This window comes from Amia ocellicauda, chromosome 9 (genome assembly GCF_036373705.1).
Source record: "Amia ocellicauda isolate fAmiCal2 chromosome 9, fAmiCal2.hap1, whole genome shotgun sequence".
NCBI lineage: Eukaryota > Metazoa > Chordata > Actinopteri > Amiiformes > Amiidae > Amia > Amia ocellicauda.
In genome coordinates, this window is record NC_089858.1 from 32,981,249 (window position 1) to 32,993,748 (window position 12,500).

At 50.3% G+C, this 12,500-nt stretch overlaps 2 protein-coding genes across 4 annotated transcripts in view; one reads left to right on the top strand and one right to left on the bottom strand.

Moving 5' to 3' along the window:
• Positions 1-3,441, top strand: part of ap3m2 (adaptor related protein complex 3 subunit mu 2) — a 5,504-nt gene extending 2,063 nt beyond the window's left edge. For both annotated transcript variants that reach the window (XM_066714157.1, XM_066714158.1), the window contains exons 4-9: positions 1-82; positions 221-306; positions 531-664; positions 1,029-1,236; positions 2,608-2,752; positions 2,926-3,441. The exon at positions 1-82 is cut by the window's left edge and continues 52 nt beyond it. In XM_066714157.1, the coding sequence (XP_066570254.1) occupies positions 1-82; positions 221-306; positions 531-664; positions 1,029-1,236; positions 2,608-2,752; positions 2,926-3,026 (756 nt within the window). In that variant the 3' untranslated portion in view covers positions 3,027-3,441. The remainder of the gene's footprint in view (positions 83-220; positions 307-530; positions 665-1,028; positions 1,237-2,607; positions 2,753-2,925) is intronic.
• Positions 3,442-5,429: 1,988 nt separating this feature from the next.
• The window catches only part of plat (plasminogen activator, tissue), a 9,539-nt gene continuing 2,468 nt past the window's right edge, over positions 5,430-12,500 (bottom strand). The window contains exons 1-15 of one of the 2 annotated variants that reach the window (XM_066714160.1): positions 12,109-12,197; positions 10,428-10,530; positions 10,186-10,228; positions 9,591-9,722; positions 9,076-9,186; positions 8,711-8,885; positions 8,513-8,604; positions 8,225-8,399; positions 7,922-8,007; positions 7,763-7,828; positions 7,400-7,598; positions 7,046-7,182; positions 6,525-6,665; positions 6,258-6,406; positions 5,430-6,139 (exon numbers count right to left, since the gene is read on the bottom strand). In XM_066714160.1, coding sequence (XP_066570257.1) covers positions 5,966-6,139; positions 6,258-6,406; positions 6,525-6,665; positions 7,046-7,182; positions 7,400-7,598; positions 7,763-7,828; positions 7,922-8,007; positions 8,225-8,399; positions 8,513-8,604; positions 8,711-8,885; positions 9,076-9,186; positions 9,591-9,722; positions 10,186-10,228; positions 10,428-10,490 — 1,743 coding nt within the window. In that variant the 5' untranslated portion in view covers positions 10,491-10,530; positions 12,109-12,197 and the 3' untranslated portion in view covers positions 5,430-5,965. Of the gene's footprint in view, positions 6,140-6,257; positions 6,407-6,524; positions 6,666-7,045; positions 7,183-7,399; positions 7,599-7,762; positions 7,829-7,921; positions 8,008-8,224; positions 8,400-8,512; positions 8,605-8,710; positions 8,886-9,075; positions 9,187-9,590; positions 9,723-10,185; positions 10,229-10,427; positions 10,531-12,108; positions 12,198-12,500 lie in introns of those variants that run through there. The other variant, XM_066714159.1, reaches the window with a different exon arrangement.

Below are 12,500 nucleotides of genomic sequence, written 5' to 3' on the forward strand. Positions count from 1 at the left end.
CGACGCACTGGAGTCAAATACACCAACAACGAGGCCTACTTCGACGTGGTGGAGGAGATCGACGCCATCATCGACAAGTCGGGTACGCACTCTTGCTCCCTCTCACACTTGCCCTCTTTCTCACACACTTTTGACACTCTCTCACTCTCACTGCCACTCACTCACTCAACTCTCTTTCTTTCTTTCCTTTGGTCTCCCTCTCACTCTCCTCCTCCTGCAGGCTCCACCATCACAGCTGAGATCCAGGGGGTGATTGATGCCTGTGTGAAGCTGTCTGGGATGCCTGACCTCACCCTGTCTTTCATGGTGAGAGTGCCCCCTCCTGGCCCCCATCCCACTGTGGCCTGTCTGCCTTCCCAGCACTGAGAGACTGTTCTTGATATGTTATGCCATTCCCTTGTCTTCTCTCTCTCTACCTCTCCTCCCCCTCCCTCTCTCCCCTCCACATCTCTCCACCTCCCCCTCGGCTGTCAAATTCAGATGTAAAGCTGACTGTACTGGCATGACAAGTTTGCTCTGTCTCTGTGCAGAACCCTCGTCTTCTGGACGATGTGAGTTTCCACCCCTGCGTTCGCTTCAAGCGCTGGGAGGCCGAGCGCATCCTGTCCTTCATCCCACCCGATGGCAACTTCCGCCTGCTATCCTACCACGTCAGCTCCCAGAAGTGTGTGTCTGTGTGTCGACACTGTCAATTAGTTTTTGCCACATCTTGATAGGAATATTAATTGTATAGAATCTTCTTCTGATCTCATAGGATTTTTTTTTTTTTCTTGAGTGCCACATTGAATCACAAGCGTTTTTGGAAACTGAAACAAGTTTTAATTTTTACTGGGGTTGACATGTTTGTCTGTAGTGCGTGGGGTGTAAATGTTGTCGGTGTGCGGCTCTGACTCTGACTCGGGACACTGTGCTCGGTAACGGAGGCCAGTATCTCAGCGTTTAGGAGACTGCAGGAGTTATTGTGATCTAATTTGTCTCCTATTTCTCTCTCTCTCTCTGTCAATTCCTGTACAAACTCGCCCTCCCAGTCTGGTGGCAATCCCGGTGTATGTGAAGCACGCGATCAGCTTCCGGGAGGGCAGCTCTCTGGGCCGCTTCGAGCTCACCCTGGGGCCCAAGCAGACCATGGGCAAGGCCGTGGAGGGCGTGCTGCTGAGCTCCCAGCTGCCCCGCTCCGTCCTCACTGCCAACCTCACCGCCTCGCAGGGCACCTTCACCTTTGACCCCGTCACCAAGGTACCTGCCACCCTTGCCTCTTGCTTGAGCCTGTACTGTTGATGGGCTCTCTGTGTAGCTGTAATGAAGGTTGACGGGAGGGTGGGATTTGTTATTTCTTGTCTGTGGTCAACTGACAGTGGTTGCGTTCGTGTAGCGCAAATGTCCATATTTCTGCGCAGATCTGTGCGGCTGCACCAATGGGATCGGTGGGATTTTACAGATCTGAGCATATCTGCGGAAATCTGCGCTACAGGAACACGACCAGTGGCACAGAGAAGTTCTGCATAAACGTACTTTGACAAAGTAAATGAAAACACTGTTAAGTGTATAATATGTGCAGTGCAGTTAATCGACCACAAATCTACAGCTGGTGTGTTAACCCACCTAAAAGCCAAACACCCTTCTGCGACGCTAGCAATGACAGAAAAGGAAAGCGGAGCAACAGACATTAATATTATTAAGCTACACACACAGCCAGCTATTGCTATTTATTTTGTTTTCATTGGAACTCAAACACAGGTGTGTTTCCGAACACAGACCGGCAGTCTGTGTGCTTTGGAAAAATGGAACCGTACATTGTTTAGTTAAGTAGATTGTATAAATTAGATAGTCTAATACATTTTGTATTCCGCTGTTATGACCGTAAAAACACTGCCACAAAGATGCTGATGTTCAGGCAGTTTCGTTGCAGCTCACATTGCTAAACTATTATTGAATGAAAATTAAATTAGTATAAATTGAAAAAGAAAAACATTTTGGTCGGTCAGTTACAGCTGTAATTGCAAAATATACCTTTAGAAACAAATAGTCACAACCATCCATCCATCCATCCAATCCATTTTCAAAGCCGCTTATCCTACTGAGGGTCGCAGGGAAGCCGGAGCTGATCCCAGCAGGCATAGGGTGTAAGGCAGGAATACACCCAGTACTGGACGCCAGGCATCGCTGGGCATATCGTCACAACCTTTATAGTTAATTTGAAATTGTGTTAAAATAAAAATAAAAAGTTGTGACAATATTGGGAAACAGTACGAGAGTCTGACACGGGAGAGTGGCAGGTGCTTATTGCTACTGTTATTATGCCGTTTCCATACGTCTTCTAACAGGAAGGTATTTTTACAGAGCCTAATGTTTATTTAACAGAGTTGTTGTGTTGGATAAGTATTTTAAAATAAAGTTCACAACTTTTTGCAATGGCAAAAATGGTCACATTGCGAAATAATGCATTTAATATATGTCTCATTTTGAATGGCGGGGTCGAATGGGAATAGTCACTGACGACTGCTGTGGAATTACCGATAGTCAAAATATTTGTCATGCACATCCCTAGTATGTAACTGTGTTGTTGTGAAGATGCTGTAGGTGTGTAACTGTTGTCGTGTTGTGCAGATGCTGTCCTGGGACGTGGGCAAGATTAACCCTCAGAAGCTGCCCAGTCTGAAGGGCACGATGAGCCTGCAGGCCGGCTCCTCCAAGCCCGACGACAACCCCACGGTCAACATCCACTTCAAGATCCAGCAGCTCGCCATCTCCGGTACCTACACAGCACACAGCACACACAGTGCACTCGTCACACTCTGTCTACTCTGTGTTTGATGGTACCCTCACAGCCCAGAGGGGCTGCAGTGGCGGTGGGTGTCCAGCAGAGGGAGGCACAGGGAGCACCTGCCTGACTCAGCCACACTGATCCCTCTCTGTCTCCCTCAGGTCTGAAGGTGAACCGCCTGGACATGTACGGGGAGAAGTACAAACCCTTCAAAGGCATCAAGTACATGACTAAGGCAGGGAAGTTCCAGGTCCGCACCTAAAGCCCGGGAGCCACATCCTGAGAGAACAAGAGTGAGAGAGCGAGGGGGGGAGAGAGAGAGAGACTGGTCTCTGACCCTGCCCCCCCACCTCCACAGTGTGAAGGGCCTGTCTGGCTGCCTGCTGTGATTTGGCTTTTGTTGGTTTTTTTCCATGTTGTTCTTCTATTCCTTGAAGGATCGTCCTCTCTTCTTCTCTACCCATCGCCCCCCCCTCCCGGTCTTCCTCTGTTACAGTCCAATACAGCGCCCCCCCCCGCCCCCTCTGCCCTGCTGTGTGTGTGTGTGTACGCGTGCGTGTGTGTGGGTGACGCACAGATCCTGTCCGCTGGTTTTCAAGCAGAAGGAGCCCCTGCTGAAGGGCTGTGGAGCTCAGTGACTGACTGAATTAAACGCATACGCTTGTTCCCCAACCTCACTGGTGTGTTGTACTGTGTTGTGTTGAGTTGCGTAGCATTGAGAGGTACTGCGGGTGGGGGAGGGCAGGGCAGGGTTTGTGTGTCTGCGCTGTGATTTGTTGGGTTTGGGGGCCCACAGCTACCCCTGGCAAAAGGACACTAAGTCAAGGTCCGAGAGAGCAGCCCATCTTTAAGAGTAATGCAGGACAATCCAACAAAGCAAAGCTGCATCCATATCACACTTGTTTTCAAAATACGCCATCGATCTGTAATAGAGATTTAACCCACGTAACTAGAATCCGTCCGTGATTAAATAAAACCATCCAGTATAGGGGAGCGCCCCACATTTCCTCAACCCCAGTCAGTGTAGAGGTATATAAAACGTGCACCAGTACAGGTTCCCTATCACGAGATAAAAAAAGGGATGTAAAACAGCAACTAACTAACTACTATATTAAAAAAAATAAAATAAAAAAGGGGAACCAAGGCATACATTCACAAATGCCCAGTTCAGCAACAAATACACCACATGCAATGGTAAAGACAAGCTTTATAGTCCTCTAAACCAGAGGTGGTTATTATTATTTTTATTTCTTGGCAGACACCCTTAGCCAGGGCGACTTACAACTTAAGTGCAAAACAAAGTCCAGAAATACAGTTAAGTAAAGGCATCAATCATTACAAATATCAATTTACATAAAACATAGCAATTCAAAATATAATACTGTTGACAAATTCCAATTTATAATTGAAACAAGCAAGTACAGTAAGTGAGGCCCTACATCCTGGACGGTGAAAGCTAAGTGCTGTCAAGATGTAGGGTCACAGTCAAGGGCTACGGGAAAGGGAGCAAGCAGGAAAACAAAATCGAAAACACAAGAAGCATGATAAAACTGAGAAGTGCTATCTAGCAGGGATACAGCACTCCTATTACAAGTGCTGTCGGAAGAGATGCGTCTTGAGTAAGCGCCGGAATGAGGTCAAGGACTCAGGTCGTTCCACCACTTAGGGGTCAGGGATGAGAAGGAGCGGCTCTTTAGGAAGGGGAGTGGTGAGTAGGCAGGGCTAGTCGATATTGTGTATTGAATGTGATTCACTACATCTAGGGTACTGTATTGATCAACATCTTCCACTATAAACAAATGGGAGGAAAAAACTACAAATTTACTACTAATTTGATTTACAATTCTTAGAATTCAACATGACTTCCATTACCGTGTTTTCTCAACCTGTTACATGTTTCCTGAAGCTATACTGCGTTTTCTCAGAACTATGAACACTACACGAGAAACCCACACCATCCTGTCCAAACCGCAGCGGTCTCAGACAAAATGAGATGCACCGCTCTAAACCATGTTCCGTGTTGAAACTGACATGGCCCCAAATGACAACGTGAGCGGGCTGCATGGTGTATTGAATGACGGTGAACACAGCAGGGGTCACGGATTAAGGTTGTGTTTTATGAAAAGGACTGTGTGTAAAAACAGCTGAATGAACCTGGAAAGTGTGTGAAAACAGGTGAGTAATGCTGATACTGTTGTTGGAATAGTCTTCCTTTTGGAACCTAAACTAATGGTTTGGGATATTGTGTTCATAGAACCAGTTTCAGTGTGTAAATGATTGTGAAAAACGAATAGATTTATCAATCCTTTCACTACCATTCGCCCCCCCCTCCCACACCTAAGAAAACACCACTAACCTCTCTCTCTTTCAACTTCCTTCCCCTTTATCAGCTGCTTTATTTCAGTTTTTCATCTGTTTCCTCTTATTCTTTTTCACTTTTATCTGTCTCTTTTGAGCTGAGTGTCTGTCACTTGAACATTTGGACAGAGACAGAAAGGGAGGTGGAGAAGGATGGAGAGAGATAGAGAGGCTGGAAGTCTTTGTAGCCCACCTACACCACACACTCACACACACACACAGTTTCCATATCACATGTGCAAAGAAGGATAGAGACTGGGAGAGGGAAGGAAAGGGGATACCAAGGGAGAGGAACCAAACTGATCTCTTTCTCTGTGTGAACAGTCAATTTTTATTAAAACAGTCCTTGTGTTACAAAAAAACACAAAATAATAATATAAAAATATACAAAATTAAATTACCAGTATGGACCCTATGTAAAAAAGCAGTAGGTTAAATACAGTACTTAAAAATAAATAAGGAATAATAATAATAATGAGCAATAATTACAGTTCTATGCTTTTTAAGTTCTTCATGCTGGTTTTGTTCCAGTTCAAGGTATAAAACAGCAATAGTCTCCATAAATATATTCACTTACTGATTTGTATTTAAATATAATTTTATACAAAAATTGCACAGCTGCTTATAGGTACAAAGAGTGAGAAGCCCATCCACACGTGTGCACCAGGGCTGTGGGAGTGTGTGTGTGGGAGTGTGTTAGAGTGAGTGTGAAAATCTGTTCCAGCAGATACTGTTGTGCTAGTCTGCAGTGGGCCTGGTCTGTGTGTGTGTGTGTGTGTGTGTGTGTGTGTGTGTGTGTGTGTGTGTGGTGTTTACCTATGTCTGTTTCTTTCTCTCTGTGTCTCAACGGGAGTGTGTCTGAATGTGTGTGTTGATCCACTGTATGTAGCGTGTAACACGTGTGTAGACTCCGGGTGTGTCTTTTTTCCCACAGCCGTCACCCCAGCTGATCACGCCCATCAGGACCATGCGGCCGTCACTGGGCTGGGGGCAAACCAGCGGCCCACCCGAGTCCCCCTGCACAGAGAGAGAGAGAGAGAGGGTTAATGAACACACTGCACAGAGACAGGGAGAGGGTAATGAACACACTACACAGAGAGAGAGACACGGTTAATATACAGCACTGTGTACAGACCTTGCAGGCGTCGTCCAGTCCACGCGTGTCTCCGGCACACAGCATGTTCTGAGTGACCAGCCGGTTGTCCAGCCGATCAGATGTGCACTGTGCGTCCGGCCACAGCCGCACCTGCCCCTGCTTCAGGCGCAATGAGTAGAACGCAGAGACTATGGAGAACAGGAGCGAGGGAGGTGTTAATACATACTGCACCGAGAGAGAGAAGGATGACATACACTGTGTGTGTACAGAGTGTGCAGTGTGTACCGGACGCTGTGGGTCACTCACACTCCTGCTCTTTTCCGTAGCCTGAGATCTCACACTCTGTCCAGTCGGGCAGCTTGAAGTCAGGTGAGGGCAGACAGACCGGCCGCACTGAGGGGGTCTCAATGGCACACAGCCCATCGGTGCTCTGCAGCTTCAGCAGCACTAAAAACAGAGAGAGACGGGTTAACACACTACACTGAGGGAGATGGACGGAAGGATGGGAGGACAGAGGGAGAGAGGGACGGAGACGGGAGGACAGCGGGAGAGAGAGACGGAGAGACGGGAGGACAGAGGGAGAGAGAGACGGAGAGACGGGAGGACAGAGGGAGAGATGGATGGAGAGATGGGAGGACAGAGGGAGAGAGAGACGGAGACGGGAGGACAGAGGGAGAGAGAGACGGAGAGATGGGAGGACAGAGGGAGAGAAAGACAGAGAGACGGGAGGACAGAGGGAGAGAGAGACAGAGACTGAGAGATGGGAGGAGAAAGGGAGAGACAAAGAGAGACAGGGAGAGAGAGAGGGGGAGAGCGTGTGTGCTGACCGATGTCGTTGTCGAACGTGTCTCTGTTGTAGTCCTGGTGTACCCAGTACTGCTGCACGGAGAACAGCTGTTCGCTGGACGAGTTCTCTAGACGGAACGTCCTGCCCAGCACCACCTGCAACCGGCTGACCTCAAACCTGCACGACACACGCAACACAGTTACACGCTGCCTACACTGTTCAACACCACACAAACATATGGATGCACACTGTCAAACAATGCACACTGCACACACTTTTACAAATGTCAAGAAATCCTTGTCACAGCCTCACTCACAAAGAACAAATAAAACTCCACGTAGCAACAATGCCCTCCCATTCCCATCAAGCCCCACCCCCCGGCCATGACACACACCCCTCATCGAAGCAGTGGGCGGCGGACACGACCCAGCAGGAGTCGATCAGCATGCCGCCGCAGAAGAAGTTGTAGTCTTTGGCACGGGGGCTGTACACTGTGAGGGCCGCCTGCCAGGGGTGTGCGGTGATGTCAGACACCGATCCGCCTTTGATCCGAAACTGACGCCTCAGGGCTGGCTCCCTCACTCCACATGACCCTGAGACAGAGAAGGAGAGAGATAGAGGGAGGGAAAGATGGGGGAGGGAGAGGAAGAGGCAAGGAGGGATACAAGAAGAGAGAGTCAACAACAGATTTGAGGACAGGTGTGATCAGGTGTGTACAGGCGTGTGTAGGTGTGTAGTGGTGTGTACTGGTGTGTACCTCCTCTGCTGCTGGTGCTGTGTCCCCGGGGCCCCAGGGTGGTGATGCTCGTCAGATGTTTCTCTGCTGCAGAGAGAAATGACAGAGCGACAGTCAGACTGATACACTGACACACTGACTGACATACTGACACACTGACTGTGATGATGGGATACTCACGGCACTTGGCAATGTCACAGTACTCCCAGGTCAGCTGACGCCCACGATACACATAGCACCACGGACGGCCCTTCCTGTCAGGATTCCTGAGGGACAGAGAGAAGGAGGAAATCGTGGTTAGAGATGGAGATTTTGTCCGAGTGTGTCAGTAGTCAGTGTGTAGTATTGAGTGCGTCAGTAGTGTGTCTGTCGTTGAAGGTCACAGCAGTGTATCAACGTGTTGTGTACAGACACTCGTTGTGGCTGCAGAGTGGTGTTGCATTTCGGTGTGTGTCAGTGTGTCTGAGTGTGACCGTTCTGTACCTGCATTGGTTGTGGCTGCCCAGCCCCAGTGCCAGGCTGTTGGGGGCCCAGGCGTTGTATGCCACCCTCTGCAGGGCGGGCGAGTCCCAGCTCAGGCAGCGCATCCCCCTCCTCGTCACAGCCTGCGTCCCCCGGTACTGAAGCCCTCGGCCCTGCAGACACTGCTCCCCCTTCGCTACAGAGGGAGAGGGAAAGAGAGAAAGGTTACAATCACAGTCACACACACATACGAGTACCAGCCACACAATCACACACACACACACATCAATCACACACACAGTGTCTTACCTGATTGGCAGGCGGGCAGGCTGCAGTGCTCCCAGGTGAGCTGCACGCCGCTGTACACGTAGCACCACGGCAGGGTGTCGTTGTCGGGGTTCCTGAGCACAAGCAGAGGACGGTCAGTGTGGCTGCATCACCCCGCACCCCATGTGTCAGCGTGTTGGTGTGTCAGTGTGTCGGTGCCGGTGCCGGCGTGTGGCTGACCTGCAGTAGTTGTGGTTGTCCAGCCCCAGGGTGGCGCTGTTGGGCAGGCGGGCGTGATACTTCTTGACTACCAGGGCTGTGGCATTCCAGTTGATGCAGTTGGCCCCCGAACGGGTTACGGCCCATGTGCCCCGGTACCCCACGCCTCGGCCCGTCGCACACTTCTCCTCCGTGTCTGTGGGGGAAGGGGAACACGCACACGGTTATCCATGTGGTTTAATACACAGAGAGACAGATGGGAGAGGCGGTGTGAGAGTGCAGCCAGGTCAGTGTTTCATGGCTCTGCTGTCTCTGCTGTGAGAGGGTGAGGCAGTGTGTGTGAGGCAGTCTCTGTGTGTGTGTGTGCACCAGGGTCTTGTACTCACTGATCTCGCAGTGGGTGCCGCTGAAGCCGGGGGGGCACTGGCAGATGTAGTGGGAGGAGTACATGGCCTCCTTACAAGTCCCTCCATTATAACACTGAGGCAGATAGCAGTCTGCAGGGTGGGATAGAGAGAGAGAGCGCAAGAGAGAGAGAGAGAGAGCAAGAGAGTGAGAGAGACAGAAAACAGTTATTAACAAAATCAAGAACTAGGTCAGTGTGTTTCCTTCCCGCTCTCTCTCTTTTCTCTCTGTGAGACAGTATGAGCTCATTGATGATGTCACTTCAGAGATCTGTTTTCAATTGTCTTGTTAGAGCAGAGTTGTGTGTGGGTGTGAGCGTGTCTGCAGCCCGTGCCAGAATTGTCAAGCCTTGAATTATCTTTTCTGTATTTCTTGAGATTTGTCTTTTTTCCTAACTGCCCAACTCTCCAGCTGACACAGATATGGCAGTTACTTGGGCTGATGCTTCTATAATTATAGTTTAGAGTCTTTAAGCTGTATGTTCTCCTGCACTCACTGATGACTGGCACCGCGTGACACCGTGTCATCCCACGGGCACAGCGGCAGAACTCCACCCGCTGACCCTGCCAGCGCAGCCAGGTGTCCCCGTGCCCGTGCATTGATCTCTGCTGATCATCCATACAGCGCTCTGAGAGATGAGGGATGAGAGGGGGAGGAGGGAGAGGGAGATAGAGAGGGAGGGAGAGATGGGGGTCAGACAATGGGCACAAATGAAACAAATATACACAGATAGATATCGGGTGTCTGCATGGGGAGGGAGGGAGAGGGAGAGGTGGTGCAGAAAACAGAGAGAGAGAGACAGAGAGAGAAAGAGAGAGATACAGAGAGACAGCGAGACAGAGAAATAGAGAGTGGTGAGACACAGTGTAGATGGCAGACAGCGTGTTCTGAGTTGAGTCAGCATTTCTGTCAGTAGTGGACAAGCGAAGAGAGAGAGAGAGAGAGAGAAAGAAAGGGGGGACAGAGCTGGAAGGCGCTATATGGATCAGTGGTTCTCAAAGTGAGGTCCATGGACCTCCAGGTGGCTGAGTGGTCTGTGAGCCAAAGAAGTGAGAGAAACACTGATATATCTACAGCATTGACTGACTCACCTCCGAACACACGAGTCCCTCTGCGGCTCCGCCTGTGGCTCATCTGAGAGAGAGAGAGAGTGAGAGAGAGGGAGAGGGAGGGACAGACGGATACATGTTTAGGTCATTATAGAAAAATGTTTGTTTATATATACGAAGAAGCGGATTGTGCAAACTGCAGCTGCTGTGTGTGTGCGTGTGTGTGTGTGTGTGTATGAGTTTGCAGTGTATGAATGCGAGACAATATCACTGCAGTAACTCACCTCTGTCCCTAGGGAGCAGCAGAGAGCAGCGAGGAACACCAGTCCACACAGAGCTCTCTTCATCGCTGTCTGTCTGTCCGTCTGTCTATCAGTCTCTCTGCACCTGTAACACACATTGAGAGTCTCAGCTCACTGCTCTCCCTCTCTCACACCATTGCAACAGCCCCCCGAGAGGGAGAGAGAGAGAGAGAGAGAGAGGGGGCAGTGGAGGGACAGGAAATCAATGTTATGGCCAGAGTTTCAGAGCCTCATTGTTCTTGAGAGAGCAGCCCTTGTTCCTGCAGAGAGCCGGGCCAGGGTTCAGGAAGCCGCCGCACAGCCGCCCAGCCGCCCAGCCCCTGCCTGCCCCAGTCTGCCCCAGTCTGCCCCTACCTGCCCCTGCCACCACCCCTGTGCCCTCCTCCGGGTGCCCCTGCCTTGCCCGCCTTCTTTCACTTCTTATATATTTTTTGTTATTTCTCTCCCTGCATCTCAAAGGAAAAAACAGCCCAACCCAGGGCTGAGAGGCAGAGATAACAGCAACAGGGCGCACATACAGTCACGCTCTCTCTCTCACCCCTTCTCTCTCTCCCTCTCTCTCTCACCCCTTCTCTCTCTCCCTCTCCCCTTCTCTCTCTCTCCCTGTATATTCACTGCTCCTCAGTCTGTTTCAGTCTGCTCTCCCGGAGGAATGTTGTGAGCGCTGTGCCGTGCAGTTGCCATGGCGAGCAGATCGCGGTGCACGGCTCCTCTTTCCCAGCAGTGTTCAGGAATGTGGGGGGGTGTCCTGCTCTGACTTCCAAGAGGGTCTGCTTACAGCGCTGGGCTGGATCAGCAGCTCCCATTGTTCCCCTGTTACAGAGACCCAGTCTGCCCCCCCCCCCCCCCCCACAGAGAGACCACAGCCATTCATCTCCCGCAGGTCAGCTGACACGGCTCTTCTGACTCACTTTAATTAAACGACCCCCAGCAGCTCATTGTGTCTCTGAGCCCCTGACAGTCACTCCTGACCCCCATTCCACTCTGCACCTGTACAGCCCACCCATGCCCTGCTCTGACACCAGTACACTGCTATCACCAGCACAGCACAACACTTTCAGACAGTCAGAGACTCAGACAGGCTGCTGTGCAGAGATCAGACACTGCTGTCTGGCTGAGTCCAGACTGACCTGCGATGTGGCAGCAGCCTATTGTGCAACAACAGCCTGACACACAACATCAACACACACAATACACTCATTCACAGATAAAATACACACACACACAACATGAACACATAAATTACACGCACAAACACATACAGCATCAACACACACAATACACGTACACACATACAGACACCAGAAACACGCCCACACTGGTAATATAAACACACACAAACTGTACTGTTCTGTACTGCACTGTATCTCGGCATCCTGAGTACTATCTGCTGTTTTTAGTCTATCTGTAAACACTGCCTATCTACACAGCCCACTGTTTCCTACAGAGTTTCTCGTCCACACACACACACACACACGGTGTGACACACACACACACACACACTCACACAGAACCTGCACCGCCTGTTCAGCAGCGAGCAGGAGGGCTGCGCACTTGCACTTGAGCTCCCTTTTGCTTTTGCAGTCTAAAACCCCATCGATAAATAAGCGATTGCGAAATACAAAATAAGCATTAGATAGACATTGATAGAGAGATCGATCACCTGGTCTTTCTGCTGCGGATGGTGGGACCCGTCAGCGACACGGGAGGGAGAGAGAGAGAGAGAGAGAGGGAGAGGGAGAGGTGGAGCAGGGCTCAGATCGCAGTATGGGAGAGGGGGGCAGGCGCAGATTGCGGATGACTCAGGCTTAGTCAGAGTCCTGGAACCACACATTCCCATCCAGGCACTTAACGAGCATGGAGATAGATTGCGCTGACGGAGGATCATTTCAACACAGAAGATAACCGCACTGTGCAGCCCAGACTGTCTGGACGGACTACTCTCTCTCTCTCTCTCTCTCTCTCTATTTTCTGTCTTTATACTTTTCTAAATACACAGGCCCTATAGCTGGTGTTGATGCATAACCTGTGTTTATAACCATCCGCAAGAAACGT